At 42.1% G+C, this 20,360-nt stretch overlaps 1 protein-coding gene across 1 annotated transcript; it reads left to right on the forward strand.

Moving 5' to 3' along the window:
* The first annotated feature begins 673 nt into the window (after nt 1-673).
* On the forward strand, nt 674-11,464 carry RERGL (RERG like). Its single transcript, XM_039365228.1, has 5 exons — nt 674-950; nt 5,692-5,748; nt 6,080-6,153; nt 7,839-7,987; nt 10,659-11,464. Exons 1-5 carry the CDS (start codon nt 899-901, stop codon nt 10,939-10,941), a joined length of 615 nt encoding a protein of 204 aa, XP_039221162.1. The 5' UTR covers nt 674-898; the 3' UTR covers nt 10,942-11,464.
* The last annotated feature ends 8,896 nt before the right edge of the window (nt 11,465-20,360 follow it).

Here is a 20,360-nt window from a genome sequence, read left to right on the forward strand (position 1 = left end):
GTATGCTGCTGCTGGACTTGGGAGAATCCATTCACCTTACAAAATAATTACACTGTCATGGGAATAAAATCCCACTGAACTCAACGGAATATGTCTGAAAATTCAACACGGCCAGGAATCTTGTTCATAGCAAGTTCGCCAACTTTTATCAGCTAGGCTTGCATAGCGCACTTAACTTGGTTGTTATATTAGCCCGTTTTCTGGGTGTGGGTTTAACTACCCATGAAGCTACCCACCCCATCTAACCACCCTTAGCATTAATCAAGCCTTGTCGAAATGCAGCGGCAGGGTCTTTTAACTGACCTGCTCAAACGTCTCGTGCGAACCCAGCCACCGTGGGAAGAACCCAAAGCCTGTTAAAGGCCCCTTGTACAAAGAACGGGCCACTCGCCAAACTACGAGCCAATTTCGCTTCTTCATTCTCCCTCCACTCACATCGTGGGATAGAGGGGTGGCGGAACCGACAAAGGCCAGCATCATGGCGCGGAACCAGAACAACAACAACAACAACAACAAAAAAAAAAGATGACGCATTCAGACGACCGGTTTTTATTCCGGCTTAATCCATGGGCTGGAAAAGAAGCGGCGGGCGGGCGCACGGCGAGGGCGGGTCTTTGAACTCCGTTCAAACATTCAAACGCTCCCTTCCCTCCCCCCCCCCTCCCTCCGGACGTCCGCAGCCCAAGAGGTTATATAGCCGCGGGACGGTGCAGCGGGCAAGCCCAGTTGCTTCCCGGGCATCGGAGGGCGCAAAAGAGAAGCAGCGGACCAATTCAAGCAGGGTCTCCGCTGCTGTAGCATCTCCGTGTCCCGGGTCTGTTTGCCTGCCCGGCCGCCCGCCCGCCCGACGGAGAAGTTGCGACTTTGGCTGACTTTGGCGCTCGAAGTGGCGCCGGGGATGAATGGCGTGCGGGTGGCCATGCTGGGCAGCGAAGGGACGGGCAAATCCGGTAAGGCGTTAAAGAAGGCGGCTTTCGGCGTGGCGCTTCTGGCGGGCGGGCGGGGGGCGGGTTTGCTGGCTTCCGAAGGGAATCGTCCGCTCACACGTACACGCGCGATTGCGGGATCACACGCCCTGAGCACAATTCTGAACATGAGGAGGTGGTGAAAAATAACAGAGCTGGAAGGGACCATGGAGGACTTGTAGTCCAACCCTCTGCTCAGGCAGGAAGTCCTACCAGGGGTAGGTACCCTTGGCTTTTTTTTAATCACTCATGGACTTCAACTCCCAGAATTCCTGAGCCACCCATGCTGGCTCAGGAATTCTGGGAGTTGAAGTCGAGGAGTCATGAAAGAGCCAAGGTTGCCTACCCCTGCTCCACACCATTTGAGACCAAAGGGTTGTCCAATCTCTTCTTAAAAACCTCCAGTGTTGGAGCATTCAACAACTTCTGGTGGCAGGTCGTTCCTCTGATTAAATGTTCTAACTGTTAGGAAATTTCTCCTCAGTTCTAGGTTGCCTCTCTCCTTGATTAGCTTCCATCCATTGCTTCTTGGAGAATAGGTTGCCCCCCCTCTTCTTTGTGGCAACCTCTTTAGTCTGCTTTGAGTTGGGCTTCTCTCCACTCCTGCAAAAATCCGCTTGACCACTAGATGAAATTCACTGAAATTCTCTGGTTGGCTGTACCTGATGTAGCAGCCCAGATAGAGTAGCACATCTTCCTGATGTCTGCATGGAGACTTTTCTTAGCAAGCTTATTGAAATTCTTTGCAGGCCCTAGTTTTGGAGTGGATTTTCTCACTCCCCAGGCCTATGGTTTCCTAGTGGTCTCCCATCCATCCAAGTACTAACCAGTTGAGCATGTTTTTTGGAGACCACCTCAATCAACTGCATGCTGACCAACTCCACTGGCACCTGATGGCAACAAGCCATCCCAAAATTTGGCAAATGTCTTGCTGCTGTTTGCTATTACCCTTCTTTTATTTTTTTTTCATTCAGTTGTGTCCAATTCTCAGAGACTGCCTGGACAAGTCCCTGCAGTTTTTTTGGCAAGTATTTTTTCAGAAGTGATTTGCCATTGCCTCCTTCCTAGGGCTGAGATAGAGGAACTGGCTCAAGATTACTCAGCTGATTTCATGCCCAAGGTGGAACTATATACGGTAGAATAGAGCTGGAAGGGACCTTGGAGGTCTTCTAGTCCAGCCCCCCCCCTGCTTAAGCAGAACCTACACCATCTCAGACAGGTGATTGTCTAGTCTTTTCTTAAAGATCTCAAGTGATGGGATGGCCACCATTTCTGGGGGTAAGCTGATTGTCCTCACTGTCAGGAAGTTTTTCCTTACTTCCAGGTTGCTTCTCTCTTTGATCATTTTCCAACCATTGTTTCTTGTTCTGCCCTCTGGTGTTCTGGTGAATAACGTGACCCCCTCTTCTTTGTGGCAGCCCCTCAAATACTGGACTACTGCTACCATCTCTCCCCTATTTCTTATTTTCTTTAGATTAGCCAATCCCAAGTCCCACAACCGTTCTTTGTATGTTTTAGTCTCCAGGCCTTTGATCATCTTAGTTTCTGTTCTCTGAATTTTTCTAAACACTCAACATCTTTTTTGTGATATGGTGACCAAAACTGGCTGCATTATTCCAGGTGTGCTCTTACTAGGGCTTTGTAAAGCAATACTAGTACTTCACGTGCCTGACCCCTTAACCTTGCCATCTAACTGGTTCTCAGCCACTGATTGATTACCTGTTGCAAATTTATTTTCCAACCTTTGAAATACATTCAGCTGATGCAGCAAAAGATATTTTGATAATAAGCTGATATCATTTTTTAAAAATAACTTTTTTGAGTTGCAGATTGTTCAGTTTATTAAATTAGAATGGAATCCCACCCTTAAGTTGACATTTTATTGGAAAATAAATGACTTGTAGTAATAGTCTTGGTATTTCCATTATCTCAGTCCATAATTCCACTAACCTACTGATAGAAGCAATGAAAAATAGTTTAGAATCAGTGATTTAAATTTCCATCAACAAATCTGGTGCAAAACTACTTTTTGCCATGGCAAGTGTAGGTTGAGAATATCTTATTAAAGATCACATTGTAAGTTATGGTGAAAGAAAAAAGAGACTGGACAGTCATTTGCCTGAAATGGTATAGGTTTCCTTCCTGAACAGGGGGTTGGACTAGATGACCTCCAAGGTTCCTTCCAACTTTATTATTATTATTAAAAACCATCCCAATTGTGTATAATGTTTGGCTTATCACAATGTACATAGCTATAGATTATGTTGTGATAAGTAAATGAGATTATTATTAGTTATTTAACAAAATGTGGTTAAAATCCAGGATCATTTTTAGGATTTAATTCTAAATTTATAAATCCATTGGGATTCATACTCATGCTAAACCAGAATGATGTGTCTTTGGTGTTGGACTTAGCAAAATATATGAACAAGCCAATGTGTTTTGTGCAACCTGGTTTAAGTCATAATCCATGTGCAGTGAACCTTGATGGTCTGTTTGATAATGGTTAGAATAAATTATGGCTTAGAGCAAAACATAAATCCTGTAACAGCCTTCCTTCTAATTTTAGGTTTTATCTCTAAGGTTCTAATTTTGGATGAAATGCAATTCTAGTCTAGTGTAGATTGCATAAACCCAAGGCATAATTTGAAGATACATGATGCAACAATCATATCTGAAATCTGATCCAGGTGAAAGATTGCCTAGGTGTTCTTGCATCAGGGAAGATAAGCAAGAGAGAGAGATAATCTCAAAAAACAGATGTTCAGCTGGGCATTTCCAATAATGGAAAAAATATAATTCCAGATAGCTATCTTTTTCTGCTTTTCCATCCTTCTTCCCAGTTGTTTCTATGCAAAATTAGATTAGCAATGGGGCTTCAATAGCCATCTCCACACAACCTGTTTGATCATGCAGGGTTGTTAATACAGCTGTGCAGATGCTTTTTCTTAACCACTTTCAGTGGCTGTCCTAAGGCATATTGGACTGTGTGAACATGGAGTAAATGCCATTTCTGCTTGGAATTTGAAACGCGTTTGCCTTCTGGTTGGTGTGGTAGCAGCATCTCATTTGCCCCTCGCAATAGGAGTTGAAGAACAGCTTGCAATAGATCAGGGGTCTTCAAACTTGGCAACTTTAAGACTTGTGGACTTCAACTCCCAGAATTCCTCAGATAGCCCTGGCTGGCTATAGATATAGTATGGAAGACTTACAACTTACAACCACAATTGGGACAGAACATTTGTTGCTAAGCTATGTAGTTCTTAAAAGATTTGTGCCCAGTTTTGTGACCTTATCTGCCCCCCCCCCCCCAAAAAAAAAGTCTTCAAAACTTGAGTTAGCAGTTATCTTTGATTGTTACTTGGCTTTATGTCATGGTCAATTTTTCCATGTCTCTTTGCTGCCATCTAGTGATTATGTATATTATTGCAGTCTAGTTTGGGCAGCCTTAATATGCTTGAATCAATCACGTAAAATAATAGCTGAATACAGTGTCTGAAGCCAGGCGCTGCTCCTGTATGGTAGTCTATTTAATTAATTACTTTATTGATTAGCCCATGGGCCATATCAAGGTGCAGAGTTCCAAACCCAGGTTATATTAAAAGGCAGTAAAACAATTAAAAATGGAATTGGTTAAAATACAATTTAAAATAAAATAGAAATAAAATACAATTTAAAATGAAATTAGAATCAAATACAGCAATTTAACATGTAGATAGATTTGTTGTTAGTTGCGAAGTCGTGTCCGACCCATTGCGACCCCATGGACAACTGTCCTTTACCATCTTCTGGAGTCCATTTAAATTCACACCCCATGGACAACTGTCCTCTACCATCTTCTGGAGTCCATTTAAATTCACACCTACTGCTTCAGTGACTCCATCCAGCCACCTCATTCTCTGTCGTCCCCTTCTTCTATTGCCCTCAATCTTTCCCAGCATTAGGCTCTTCTCCAATGAGTCCTTCCTTCTCATTAAGTGGCCAAAGTGTTTTAGTTTCAACTTCAGGGTCTGGCCTTCTAAATAGCAGTCAGAGTTGATCTCCTCTAAAACTGACTGGTTTGATCGCCTTGCAGTCCAGGGGACTCGCAGGAGTCTTCTCCAGCACCATGGTTCAAAGGCCTCAATTCTTTGGCCCACAGCCTTTCTTATGGTCGAACTCTCACAGCCATATGTAGATAGATAAAATATGATAAAATTATATTTCACCATCACTCCTACAATCTACCCCAGTCAGTCTCACTTATGCCGATCTCAGCCGAACCATTTTGCTCAGGTACTGTGCTGTGTTAAATGTAATTTTCAAATATAAGGTAAGTTATTTTGATATGGGGATCCCAATGGTAGTCTATTTAGAAATTCGCCCACAAGGTAGGAATTATCACAGTCACATAAATACACCTTAACTCTCTTCATTTCTCCATCTCTGGCGCCAGCAGTTGATTTCTGGTTTACATCTTGGGACCTAAATAAGGCTTGCACTATTGGCCAATTAAATTGGGAAACTAGAACAAATATACAATTTCCAGAGCTGACGCAAAGTAGTGGTAGAAAGTACTGCTTGTCTGCTATATATAGGCTTGTAGCTTAACTCATAATCCAGTTATTAGCTGGATATGCCTGAATGCAAAATAATAATAATAATGCTAAAATCCAGAGATATTTTCTTTGGAAAATCATGCATTCAAAGCATCACTCACATGTCTCCTTTACTTCATCTTTTGCAGCCCTTACGGTGCGCTTTCTGACAAAGCGTTTCATTGGAGAATATGCCTCTGATTCTGGTAAGTTTACACTAACTTTGAATCTGCCTTGCATTTTATTTATACTCAAATGATTCAGACGTTAGTGGTGGTAAGGGAAGGGATTTTATAAAATGAGGAAACAGGAGATATAGTAAACGTTCTGAGCTCTGTACTTTAAGGAAAAATACAAAGATATGCTACAGCTTTCTTTTAAAACTGAAGACTAACATCATTTCCTGGCTAAGTATCAGATTGAGACAGGGAAGAGGTAGCGATGGATTGATTCATCTTTGTTGTATTGTTTTGGGGAGATATAAATGATGGCTTTTCTAGCCGGCCTGTTTATTTCTCTCTTTTTTTCCCCTCACAGAATGCATTTATACAAAACATTTGTGTCTGGATGGAAAGCAAATTAACTTGGAAATATATGATCCTTGTTCCCAAGTAAGTTGGAAAACTAGACAGTGAACACACTATCATAAACACACCTTCCTCCTTCTCCTTTCCCTACGCACCCTGTGGGTGCGGTGGGCTGGGCTGAGAAAAGGTGACTGGCCCAAAGTCATCCAGCCAGCTTTCATGCCTAAGGCAGGATTAGAACTCACAGTCTCACTGTGAATGGCTCAAAGTCAGGCAGCTGACTTTCATGCCTAAGGATGGACTAGAAGTCACGTTCTCCTGGCGATTGCTCCAAAGTCATCCAGATGGCCTTCATGCCCTAAGGTGGGACTAGAACTCACTATCGCCTGGTGATTGGCGCAAGGTTTTCCAATTGGCTTTTGTGCCTAGGAAGGGACTAGAACTCACTGTCGCCTGGTGATCGGCCCAAAGTCATCTCGCCGGCTTTCATGCCTAAAGCAGGACTAGTACTGAATAGCAGAAGGAATTCACTGCCACAGGTTGCTGAGAAGGGGACACCAAACAACCAGAGATGATGAATTGTTTTATTGGGTTATAAAAGAATTAGGCCTGCTCCCGAGACCAGTTATACTTCAAAGTGCCTTTAAGATGTTTTTTGACTCTCATATGACAGTATCTTGAATGATAGTTTGATTTAGCCAGGCAGAGAATTCACATAAATTGCAGCTTAAAAAAAAAAAAACAGATTGTGTAATTCAGTTCATGCACAGATTGCATTGTTTTCTTCGCTTTCAGACAATGCCAGTTGGAGAATTTGTTTACAGCTGATAGGGGCTCTTCACTTAGTTGGTTATCTAAATAATTTTGGTCTACTTACCATCTCTCAGTGTAAATCTATTTTACTTGGTCCTGGTGGGGAAGAAAACAAATAGAGCCGATCAAACCATGCATGCTAACTGCTTTATAAAAAGCCTTGGAATAAAACTTCTCATCTGAAGAAAAAAGAAGTTCCAACGTAATTGTATAGGGCAGTGGTGGCAAACCTATGGCACGCGTGCCAGAGGCAGCACTCAGAGCCCTCTCTGTGGGCACACGCGCTGTTGCCCCGGCTCTGCCACCCCCCATGGCCCCCTCCTCACCAGCAGCCCCCCCCCCCGGAGGAGAGTTGCCCCAGGTTTAGCCTGTGCAGAGCAGAGCAGCCAAGGACATGGCAGCTGGGCAGTGGGGACAAGACTCTGCCCTCGTGCCCTGTCGCATACAGATGATGGGGGGCGCGGACAGAGGGTGTGGCTGCCATGATGCTGGGCCGCCTGGGCGATCTGTTGGTGGGCTGTGGACGTAGTGGGTGACCCTGCGGGCAGGAAACGCGGGGACGGGGCAGGGGCGAGGTGGTTTTGGGGCACTTGGTCTCTAAAAGGTTCGCCATCACTGGTATAGGGAATGAGTACACCTTTGGGAGACCCAAAAGGTTGGGCTAGAGACAGATCCTCCAGGAGAAAAATATATGAGTTGATACCAACATGATGGCGGGTAAGCAGTTTTGTTTCAATTAGGCTGAAACTGTGTCTTTTCCAGTGGTGGGATTCAGCCAGTTCACACCAGTACTGGCAGAACCGGTAGCTACCGTAATTTTTTGGTTGCCCAGGCCCAGAATGGACTTCCGGAAGCGGCATCCAGACAGAGAACTGGTTGTTCACATATTTGAATCCCACCACTGGTCTTTTCCAATTGAAAGCACAGTATAAACTGCTTGTTGTTTTGTCTTCTAGCCTCGACCAGGAAAGTTGTTGCTTACAGATGAACTCCAATGGGCAGATGGATTTGTTGTGGTCTATGACATCAGTGACAGAACTTCATTTGCTTTCGCAAAAGCATTGCTATATCGGATCCGTGAATGTCATGCCGGAACTTGCAGAAGGCAAGTTAGCTAGCGACTGTGACTAGGAAAATGGAAAATTGGTGTGGATCGTAAGCGAAATGGGGCTAGATTCAGACTTGATCCCTTTAAGGCAGGGGTGGGGAACCACGGCCCTTTTATGACTTGTGGACTTCAATTCCTGCTTCACTTAAGGTCGGGATAACCCACCCCTGCTTTAAGTGAAGACCCAATAAAAGCCAGGAGCAATGAGTCCAATTCATTGCAGTGCATCTACCTAGTTTGATGCAGCCAATCCTCTTCTTACTCACAGACCTACCAAATAGGAATTGTGCATAGTTTAAAAATCAGTTTATTAGGGTCAGCTTATCTACGGTGCTGGATCAAGCTACTGTACCTCAGAGTAAGTTTTATTGAACCGGGTGACATTTATAACTATCAGCCAGCTGAAATTCAATCTCCGCTTTTAATTGCAGTGTGGGAAAGAAATTGCTATTATGAAGGATGATCCCCATCCAATAAAAGCAACTCTCCAATGACCGGTTATTTTTTACAACCTTTGTCTTCATATATGTGAATCTGTCACCATCGATAGTCCACTGTGAAAAGTTCGTGTTTGTAGAGAAAATGGCCAGCAGTTGCTCATATTTCACCCTCCTTGTTTAAAAAGCAAACAAGCACTAGGGATCAATCAGGGTTCCAATAGAAACATTTTAGAATTTTGCCAAAACAGTTTCCCAAACAGTTCTTTTGAAATCAGAATAATTCCATTGTGTTAAAAATATAGGCTGGTCCTTTAGAGAAGACACTTTATTCTTTGTTGATTTTTAACTTACTGAATATGATATAAATGGAAAACATTTTTTTTTAAAAAGAGGGGGATGTATAAATTACATAGATGAGCTCAACTGGCGCATCAGTATACAAACACACACTCCCTTCTATCAAACAATGTCATCTGGGAGGACCCAGGACTCGTGTCTTCTCTGTAGTGGTGTCTGCCTTATGGAAAGGCCTCCCTTTTGAGATTTGGGAAGCTTCTACTCTATTTGTCCTCTATCGCCCCTCCCTCCCTCCCTCTCTCTCTCTCATCTGTTCATATGTTCATATTAGTAAAGTTGGAAGGGACCTTGGAGGTCATCTAGTCCAACCCCCTGCTCGGGCAGGAAACCCTACACCATTTCGGACAAGTGGCTGTCCAGACTCTTCTTAAAAACTTCCAGTGTTGGAGCATTTACTGCTTCTGGAGGCAAGCTGTTCCACTGATTAATTGTTCTAACTGTCAGGAAGTTTCTCCTTAGTTCGAGGTTGCTTCTCTCCTTGATTAGTTTCCACCCGTTGCTTCTTGTCCTGCCTTCAGGTGCTTTGGAAAATAGCTTAATTCCCTCTTCTTTATGGCAGCCCCATCTATCAATCATCTATTTATCATTTATCTATCTATCTAATCTATCATCTATCAATCATCTATATCATCTATCTAATCTATCATCTATCAATCCTATCTATCTATCTATCTATCTATCTATCTATCTATCTATATCATCTATCATCTATCCTATCAATATCTATATCAATCATCTATCATCTATCATCTATCAATCATCTATATCTCTATTAATCATTTATCTCATCTATCATCTATCAATCATCTATCTATTAATCATCTATTATCTATCTATCTATCTCTATTAATCATCTATATCTATCTATCTATCATCTATTAATCATCTCTCTCTTCTCTCATCTCCCTCTCATCTCTGTCCATCATCTCACAACTAGAAAGTTGTGAAGACCTGGCTGTTTCTTCCTGCTCTGGACCGGGATGTGGGCTGAGCCCAATACACGTGCAGTTGGTGGAAATTGCACCTTGATTAGAGTGCGATGACCCTTGATTTTGTGAGATTTGAATTTGTATCTTTTAATGTATTTACTGTTTCGATGCTCAAGGTTGAATTGTACAGACAGTTCTCAAGTTATGGCCATAATGGAGCCTGCCCATCCCAGTTGTAAAACAGCGTGGTTGTTAAGTGGACCAGTGGCTTGCTATAGCTGCGGTTCTGCTGAAAACTGGAAGTAAATAACAATTTTTGGCAAAACCATCATCAAGTACAATTGCACAACCATGGGACACTGCAAACAGCCATCCCTACGGCCGAGTTGCTGAGCACTTGACATGCTGTCATGTGATGATAGGGATTGTACATACCGGGGTAGGGGCCATTGGAACTTTGAACAGGTGCTAAGCAACTGGTCGTAAGTTGAGAACTACCTGTATAAGATAGTGTTTTAATATAAATGGTTTAACTAAATAAAAATATATTGCCTCTTGTACAATTTACACGTGATCTAACATTTTATTTATTTATTTATTTATGAGACTTATATACCGCTTTTAAGTGCAAGCACTCTCTAAGCGGTGTACACCAGTAAGCAATGTATATATATATATATTTACATTGCCCCCAACAATCTGGGTCCTCATTTTACCTACCTCGGAAGGATGGAAGGCTGAGTCAACCTTGAGCCGGTGAGATTTGAACCGGTGACCTGCTGAACACAGTCAGCTAAAGTGGCCTGCAGTACTGCACTCTAACTGCTGCGCCACCTCGGCTCACCTCGGTTAAAAAAATTAACAGAAGTAACTGATGTAAACACGAGCTAAGCGGAAGAAAGTTCCTTGTTTATAATTTTCCTTTTGTCTACGTTTTTCCAGAGCCTCAGAGTGCACCGTGTTTCTGGTTGGGAACAAACAGGATTTGTGCCACATACGAGAAGTTGGTTGGGATGAAGGACAGAAGTTGGCCTTGGATTACAGATGCCAGTTTTGTGAACTGTCAGCTGCGGAACAATGCCAGGAAGTGGGAACGATGTTCATCCAAGCTTTGAGAAGCCTCATGGCTCATCCCAAGGGGAAGGAGAAGAGACGGCCCAGCGGCTCAAAATCCATGGCCAAATTGATTAATAACATGTTTGGAAAGAGGAGAAAGTCTGTTTAGTGAGAGGCCCACCAGAAATGGGAAGGGAGCCATGACACGGTCTCTCTCACACATATGCACACACATGCACAAAGGATCTAGTCCACATGAAGATCTTAGCATGTCATACAAGGAAGCCATAGAAGTGACTGGCATATTCCCACCCGGCATGGCAAAATCATTGCTTAAATCTAGCCTTTTGATAACTCCTCTGGGAATATAGTTTTGTATGGAGCAGGTTGACTTTAGAACATACTAAAGTTCTGTATATGGTTATTAAGGAGTGAGTTGTAAGTTCGTCGCTAATAACCTTAAATGGATCCAGGCAGGCAATATGTATAAGGCCAGGAAAACTATGTGGTGCAGTGCCTACATCAGTGTTTCCCATGCTTAGCCATTTTTAAGATATGTGGACTTCAACTCCCAGAACACCCTAGCCAGCATTCCAATGCTGCCTGGAGTATTCTGGGAGTTGAAGTCCACCTATCTTAAAAAATTGGTCTAAATCAGTGTTTCTCAACCTTGACAATTTTAAGGCATGTGGACTTCAACTCCCAGAATTCCACAGCCAGCAATGCTGGCTGTGGAATTCTGGGAGTTGAAGTCCACATGCCTTAAAATTGTCAAGGTTGAGAAACACTGGCTAAATTATGGTATTGATTTCAACAACAACAAAACTCTTTTGGCCTGGGAGAAAGGAAGGTAGGCCAACATTTACAACTGGGAAAGGATTACCCACAATGCCAGAAAGCAGGAGGGAAGGAAAATCTTGAACTATTAGCATTTTTTCCAGAAGTGATATTAAACTCGTATCAATTTAAGCAGGTGCTTTCCTGGCTACCGTTCCTTTCCTTAGATAGCTTGGAACAGGAAAAGATTAAAATCTGAAGTCGTATCAGCTAATTCGTTTTTCCAGCTTTTGGCTACAATCCTGTGACAGCCCCACCTGATCAGCTTTTCCTTCTAATATATTTTAGTGCCTTTTTACCACTTAAGTGTAGAGTCAGGGGCTTCTTGCTCAGGCCGGCCTTACACTAAATATTGTAAAACCACTGGGAGGCTGATGGCTTTTTAGGTAAATGGGGGGGGGCAGAATATAAGCATATCGCTGAATACGTTTGTGGAAAATTTAATCTCCACCTCTCGCTGTTTTTTCTGCTTATGGGTAACATGAACGGGAGGATGTAAAAATGCATTTGGAAATGTGAACGCTCTTTTGCTCTCCAAAATATGCAACTCTCAACAGCTGCCCAGAAGCATCGCTTGATGGGTGAGCTGGGCAGCTTATTAATTTAATAAATAAATAATACAAATATCTCGGCTCTTTGAGGTGGCAGCATTCCAACTTATGTCGTTCGAGAAAGTGGGGGGGGGAGCAGCTTCAGCACGAAATGGCAAAGTATATTTTTGGTTCATTTTCTCTCTTACACAGTTTTTTTTTTCTACAGTGAAACCAGTCAAGGGATGCATCTTTTAGGAGTTGTTGATTTCTCATTATGGGTTTTGGAGTTATTGCTTTCTGTTGAGTCAGCCCAGGCTGATGCGGAGATCAAAGCAATCTAAGGCAGCTAGTTTCCAAGGCATGAATCAACAAGAGGTTTGACACAGAAATTCAAGCAAATAAAAAAAAAAAGTCAACATGGTGTACTTGACTGATCTAAGAGGCATCACTCCCAACACACCCACCCTTAGCAGGCTACTGTTGTTATGGTCTTCTTCCAAGAGTTGAGAATGGTCCAAAGTTACCCAACTCGCTTCTTGCCTAAGCAAAAGTAAAACAGTCCCCCAGTTCCAAGCTTTTGTGACTTTAACCATTAGACCAGGGGTAGGCAATCTTGGCTCTTTTATGACTCGTGGACTTCAACTCCCAGAATTCCTGAGCCAGCCATGCTGAGGAGAAAGGGAGAGGTTTCCATGCTGAGCCATGCTGGCTCAGGAATTCTGGGAGTTGAAGTCCACGAGTCATAAAAGAGCCAAGGTTGCCTACCCCTGATCTAGATCAAAGGTAGGCAACCTTGGCTCTTTTATGACTCCCAGAATTCCTGAGCCAGCCATGCTGAGGGGAAAGGGAGAGATTTCCATGCTGAGCCATGCTGGCTCAGGAATTCTGGGAGTTGAAGTCCACGAGTCATAAAAGAGCCAAGGTTGCCTACCCCTGCCCTAGACAAAAGTTTCTCACTGCTTAACAACATACAACCGTTGCTGACAATTTTATGTCTGCTGGTGAGAGGAGATGTCAGACCAAAGAAAACATTTTCATCAGCAGTTGATGGCAATTCACAGTTCATGATGTTATGCTGCCTTCCCTGCATAAAACAGCAATATGCATTGGGAGCCATTCTATTCACTCAGCACTGAGAGACTTATACGTGTCCCAGGAAACAGAATAAAACTATCTCCTTATTTTAAGTTTCGAAAAAGAATGTTTTATGTCTTTTAATGTCATGTCTCTAGATTTGCTGATAGATGTTACAATGAACAGGTCTTTTGCATCAGCTGTGTAGCAACTGTGATCTTTTCTGAGCCGGTCTAATTTTGCAGAGGAATTTTGCAATTTGGCAATCATTAGGTTCGATCCTCTTGGTGGCTGTAACATAGAGGGAGTTGAAGTCCACAAGTCTTAAAAGTGCCAAGTTTGAAGACGCCTGAGCTAGCTGGTAGTGGTGCATATTAATAAACATGGATAAATTCATCATACATTTGTCAGTGCAATGGGAAAGTGATACAGCAAAGGAAAAGCCACCAAAGAAATTAAAACTGGTACTTTTTTCCTACAGTTTGTAATATTTTATTAGATTATAGAATAAAATATAAAAATATAAAAGCAAATAGTAGGACACAATGGGGAGGAAAAAGTGAGGGGGAGAAGGGAAAAAGAACAGACTTCCTCTATTACAGTAGAAGGAAACATTAACATTAAACCTCAACGTTTTACTTTTCCATAATATTATAAATTAGCCATTTCTATAACAACAAATGAATCTAATCAGTAAAACCCAAAACCCCCTCCTTTTTTTTAGTCATCAATTTTTGACACCTTGCTAAGCACTGGTGGTACTCAAATATTATCATGTCCTAAAAGTGGTACAATCTGTGATAAGGTTGAAAAGCCCTGACATAGACAATAGAAGTCCACCCTTGGAAAATGTCTAGAAGTTGCAATTGGTATAAAATAGGGCAGATCCACAGATGCCCATAGAAAGGTGACGACCAATAATCAGCAAGTTGCCAACAGTAGTGTTGTGGCTGAAGCCCTGGCCTTTTTGTATATGCATGCAATATTTCAAGATGTACAAAAAAGGAGCATAGCTTTGATTGCAATACAAAGCCATCATCTTGCTGATTTTGTTGCACTTATACTGGTTCTGCTAGTTCGTACCCTAATATGTCACCTTCAAAGCTCTACAAGGCTTAGGACCAGGTTATTTTGAAGGACCATCTTTTCCTGATCATATCTACCTGACCCACAAGAGTGGAGAAATGGGGAATGCTATGGGTCCTCTCTCCTAAGAAAGTCCATCTAATGGGACCAAGAAGAAGGGCCTTCTCCACAGTGGCTCCCTCCCTATGAAACATCATCCCCATGGAGATAGGATTGCCCCCCACTATGACACTTTTTCAAAGGGCTCTGAAAATCTGGTTTCGTCAACAGGCCTGGGGACCCCAGAGTGGATGGAGCCTATCAAATGGCACATTCAATTGTGGTTGCCAAGGGCTTGTGGGATTAACAGAATAACAGAGTTGGAAGGGACCTTGGAGGTCTTCTAGTCCAGGGGTGTCAAATTCGCAACGTCACATGATGTGTCATGATGTATCGCAATTTTTTTCCCATTGACGGCAATGTGTGGCATGATGCATCCGGCCCGCAATTTGACACCCTTGTTCTACTCCCTGCTCAAGCAGGAAACCCTATAACAGTGATGGTGAACCTTTTAGAGACTGAGTGCCCAAACTGCAACCCAAAACCCACTTATGCATCGTCGAGTGCCAGGTGGGTGTGGCCCATTGGGTGGGCGTGACCCATTGGGTGGGCATGGCTGCAGTGGTAACAGCAGACTGGGTGGGACTAAAAAGTTCAATCAATCAATTTCAACTTTGCAAGATCTTTTTTTTTCCCCACAAGAAGTTGAAATTGACTGATTGAACCTTTTTTTATTTTTGCACACGGCGACGGAGGTCTAAAGCGAAAAGGTTTTATAAAACCCAGCTGAAGGCCTAGGACTGCGTGCCCCCTCTGGCACCCGTGCCATAGGTTCGCCACTATTGCCCTATAACATTTCAGACAAATGGTTGTCCATCCAGACCACTGCCACTGTTCAGACTTGATAAAAACAACCCATAAAAATAGCCCAGTGTAAAAGTATATCCAGAAGTGAAAGTATACTCAGAAGTATGTCCAGAACCTAACAATGATGATGTTACCTAGCTGGGTGGTGAAACATCGGCAAGAAGTTTGCTTTTTATTGTTTTACATAGAATTTTTATCCTTGTAAGTAAGGTGACCAACTTTTTTACAGTGAAAAGGAGGACACAAATAAATTAAAGAAAAAATATCGTAAATAAAAGAAACATTTTATTCATTGCAACAATAATACAGACAACTTGTATGTGCAAAGTTTGCCAGCCAGGTGTTTTGGCGCACTCAGCAGCAATTCCTATTGGCTTTCGAAAGCCAATAGGGGGAGTAGCACAGTTCATTCAAAAGTTGAAAACAAAACCCATCAAAAAAAGGTGCCGGAACGCCGTTCTGAGCATTCTATGAGGGAAAAAAAAAGCCCTGCAGATTAGTCTTCAAATATCGAAAAGGAGGACATGAAGGAGGACACTTTTTGAGGGAGGACAGAACTTACAAAAGGAGGACTGTCCTCCTTAAAGGAGGACGGCTGGTCACCTTATTGTAAGCCACTCAGAGTCACTGAGAGTTGGGCAGCCATATAAATTTTCTTAATCAAACAAACAAGGGACTGCCTTTCCCTTCGCTGTTAAGATCAGAAGATATTCTTTGTGTTTTCTATTTAGTCAATAAAAATGAATTTTAAGAAGAGAAGAAACAAAAGTAGAATAGCTGCTTCCCACTTATATCAACAAGAGGAGTGAGGCTATTCCTGCTTCTTTTTTTTTTTTCTCAGCAGATGGATATCCAGCTTGATGGTGGGCAGTTTTTGCATAAGGTCAAGAACTAGAGGACATGACAGGGGCTGATTGCCTGCAAAGCTGCAAGCAGGTGCCAGCCAACTATTGATGTCCCAGGGACGTAGCCAAAAAGCATGCATTATCAGATTATAACTTCGTAACTCAACAAAGACCATTCTAAAACTGTCAGAGTAATCATCCCAAACCAACAAGCAAAGAAATAAAAAGTTTCTGAGCTTTACAATACCCTTTCCCAAACATTCTGCCTCTCTTATGTTAGTACTGACATTCCTTTTGCAGTCCTAGGAAGAGAATATCTGTAGCTCACAGCTGAGTTGTGGAGTCCCTGATGCTCTTTCAGCTTGGTTGTTTGCATGCAGATGTTTTGTTATTTGACTAGATAACACTGAAACATCACAGTATAAAAAAAGATGTTGAAACTCTGGATAGAGTGCAGAGAAGAGTGAGAAAGATGGGGGGGGGCATTAAAACATATGAAGAGTGGTTACATGTGTGGAATTGCAGATGTTGTTTAAGACATTGCTACCAAATAATATCAATGCTGACTTTTACCTTCCTATTTAATCCAAAAAAGAAGAACAGACTATCAGTTTTACAATGTCTGTTTTGTGGGTCCATGGTGCTCTCGAAGCTTGGATTTTTTCTTTGCCAATATTTCATTACCAACTAAGAATCATCAGCAATCAGTGATGTTACCCTAGTTGGGTAATGAAATGTCTGCAAGAAAACAACAAAGGTCAGGGAGCACCAAGGACCCCCCCAGTTCAATCCTGTGCTGCGGTTGTAGGATTTGGGTATGTCTAGTTTAATGAAAAGAAGGATTGGGGTGATGTTGTGTACTTTGTTCACATGCGAATGATGAAGACACATGGCGATGCTGAACAAACGCTTTATTCTCCTTCTACAACAACCAAGCAAAAGCAAAAGGCATGGAGGACTTTTTATATGGCCAGAACTGGGACAATGTCAACCAATAGGAACAGAGTGTTTTCGCGCCTTGCGCATGCGCACAAGGCTGGCGCCGCTCTGTCTGGTCCCGGGCAACTTTTGGAATGCCCAGGACCAATGCAACGTCCCGAGCCTGCTTTTGCAGGCTCCGGACACAACAGGTGACATGATAGCAGTGTTCCAATTTTTTTTAAGAACAGAGGACAAAAGAATTGCAAGATAACAAAACTAAACTTCTCTCAATAATAAATTTTTAACTCTGACCCGAAACCAAACTTGCACAGGAAAATAGAACCACAAGCAGAGTGCTTCACAAGAGAGAAAGCACATTCACAAATAATGTTAACTCCTCTTCATATATCCATTTACTCGTGAAAATCCTTCTTCCCACCTATTCTATTTCGAACCACCCTTTTTTGGTGGGCTCCGAAGCTGGAAGCTTCTCCGGGGGATGAACAGTGTAAGCAACAGGAGCATTAAACATCTTGTTTCTCCCTTCTCTTCTTTAAAATGCAGTCCCTTTCTGCCATTCTTTTTATCTCCTTAAATCAGGGTTGGGAAGACACATTTGCCAAGATAATACAGTTGCTCTGCCCTTTTGGTCTATCAGAAGAGGAGCCGTGCTGAGTTTCAGTGGCTCGGTGGGGAAGTAATAAGATAGAGTCAGATCTTAGCATGCACACATAAATTTGCCAGACATCTAAACAGATTGGTAAGTCAAGTGTTCTCAGGTCAGCTGTTACCAGAATGGAGTGCTTATTTGTCTCAAATTAGAAATAAGATGCTTGGTGACAGATAATAGAGATGAGAAACATGTGAAATCAGGCAAGGGAGATTTTTTTTCTCCTTCACTTTATCAAACTCACTTGATTTAATACAAGGCATGCCCGGTTAATGATGGTTTTGAGCGATACCTGTATGTTTTATGGGGGTATAAATTGGTTGGAGTAAAATCTTATACATCCTATATCACTGGATATTGTTTCAGACTATTACAGGTAATACCTATTCCGAATTGACTGGATTGCATTAATCTGAACCTCGTTTAATGATGCCTTAACATTTTTTATGGGAGAATTTAATGTTTGCAATATCCACGCTCCTTATTTGAATGGGTGACTTATAGGTTCTCGTCTCCCTTAAATTATGAAATCCTTCAGCTAATAAAGGAAATGATTATGCTGGGCAGAAAAAAGAAAAGAAAAAAGAGGGAAAGACGGCAAAGTCATTTTAACAAGCCGTAGAGATGAGTATTGTAGGACTTTGCATAATAATTGTAATTTGGCTATTAGGAATTCTAGAGGCAGATTATCAATCATAACCTGTAAATTCAGAAGGAAAGGGGAAAGGGGAAAGGTAAAAAAAAAAAAAAAGGAAGGGAAGGGATGCAAAGGATCCCTGACTATTATTTCTTATTTATGCATTGCATGAGAAAAAAAAAATCACTCAGGTTAAGATATAGTCTCCAAAGACACCTGACTGCACCTATTCCAATTGCCAAAAATGTTAGCTGAGGCTGAATATGACCTCCTCTTTTATTCAATTTTTGTATAAACAGAGTAGACCAGCTTAACACTTAAACTGGCAGAGAGACATATTGCTCAACTTTAGGTGCAGATCACACAACAATCCTCATCTTTTCTTCCCTTATATCCACCTCTTTGTGCCATCGGCATTGTCCCACTATTTCTGGTTCAACTGGTTAAGACAAAAACTTACCCATCTGAGTCTCCCCACATCCCAACTCTTCTTTTGGGGCACTCACAGGAACCTATAACCAAAATTACCTCAGCTGAGCAAGCTCTTCACCCCTAACTTAGAGGGCATCTCCTAACAGCCACAAGGGTCACCCAAGAGGCACAAATGAACAGCTGTGTGTTTTTAAGAAACTGTGGAGCCAGAGGTAAATACCTACTCACCCAGATATGATTATGGATACTGGTCTTTCTTTACAGTCCTGACTACAGATCTGATTATCTTGCAAAGACCACACCAAGACACTCATCTGGACATTAAACTAGCATTGTGGCTGTTGTGTTCTCCGTTCGCATGCGAATGATGACGACACATGATGGCAACTAACAATGCTCTTTATTCTCCTACTCCAACTCCAAGCAAAGAAGCAAAGACACGCAGGACTTTTATAGGGCTTGAGCCCCAGACAGAGTGAACCAATAAGAGTTCTTCTTTCTTCGCGCCTTGCGCATGTGCACAAGCTGGTGCCGCTCTGTCTGGTCCCAGGTAGCTTTTAGAATGCCCGGGACCATTTGCAACAACTCTGAGCCTGCTGAGTTTCCTACCTTTGGTATGACTTTCATTTTGCTGGTGCTTTTGGCAAAAAAAATCAGACTTAAAAATCGACGCAACGAAACTTTTGAACGTGTTGTCAAAAGTTTTCCTATCAGTTTTTTTTTTAAAACTCAAAGAGATCAATTTCCAAATTACATCAGATGAAGCCACATACCCTGGGAAAAACAGGCTCTACAGTGATCTGACAGAGGATACATTATTCTCATGAATTACTGGTGCCCTTTATAACTCACTTAAAGATGGAGTAATGCACAGAGCCACAAGTGACTTAGTTTAAAGGTCTGAGGCTGGTAAAAATGAAGATGAATATGTTCCTAGGCTGGCAGAAGAACCCACTCAGAATAAGCAAATACAACATGGGAGACAGAATTTAAATGAACTCCTTCCTTACTTTATAATTTGTTGACAGATCCAGCAGGCTCCTTTGATAGTCTATCAGGTGTACATCTGAAGTGATATGTTAAGTTGAGGGGGTAATGGTAAAATTAAAATGAAGGTAGTGCAACTATCTTTGCATTAACAATGAATGGAATGCATTATATTTGATCTAGCTGCATTGCTCTCTTTTGAACCTTAGTTCATTGTGGTCATATTTGAAAGGTCCATCTCTCCATAGCCTTAGTGCAAGATCATATCTAGTGGTATGCATATAACAGAATAATAGAGTTGGAAGGGACCTAAGAGGTTTTTCTAGTCCAATTCTCTGCTCAGGCAGGAAAACCTATACTATTTCAAACAAATAGTTGTCCAATGTCTTCTTTAAAATTTCCATTGTTGGTGCACCCACAATTTCTGAAGGTAAGTTGTTCCACTGATTAATTGTTGTAACTGTCAGGAAATTTCTCCTCAGTTCTAGTTGCTTCTCTCCTTGATTAGTTTCCATACATTGTTTCTTGTCCTGCCTTCAGATGCTTTAGAGAATAGATTGACCCCCCTCTTCTTTGTGGCAGCCCCTCAGATATTGGAAGGCAGGTATCATGTTACCCCTAGTCCATCTTTTCATTAAACTAGATGTACCCAATTGGTTT

Source organism: Crotalus tigris, unplaced genomic scaffold, assembly GCF_016545835.1.
Source record: "Crotalus tigris isolate CLP2741 ecotype Arizona unplaced genomic scaffold, ASM1654583v1 scf7180000020005.207487, whole genome shotgun sequence".
NCBI lineage: Eukaryota > Metazoa > Chordata > Lepidosauria > Squamata > Viperidae > Crotalus > Crotalus tigris.

What these genes read in the sequence shown, in the direction of transcription:
- RERGL (XM_039365228.1), top strand. Translation starts at nt 899, where the DNA reads ATGAATGGCGTGCGGGTGGCCATGCTGGGCAGCGAAGGGACGGGCAAA. An exon ending in CGAAGGGACGGGCAAATCCG is followed by an intron (nt 951 to 5,691) that starts GTAAGGCGTTAA and finishes CATCTTTTGCAG; the next exon opens with CCCTTACGGTGCGCTTTCTG. An exon ending in CATGCCGGAACTTGCAGAAG is followed by an intron (nt 7,988 to 10,658) that starts GCAAGTTAGCTA and finishes ACGTTTTTCCAG; the next exon opens with AGCCTCAGAGTGCACCGTGT.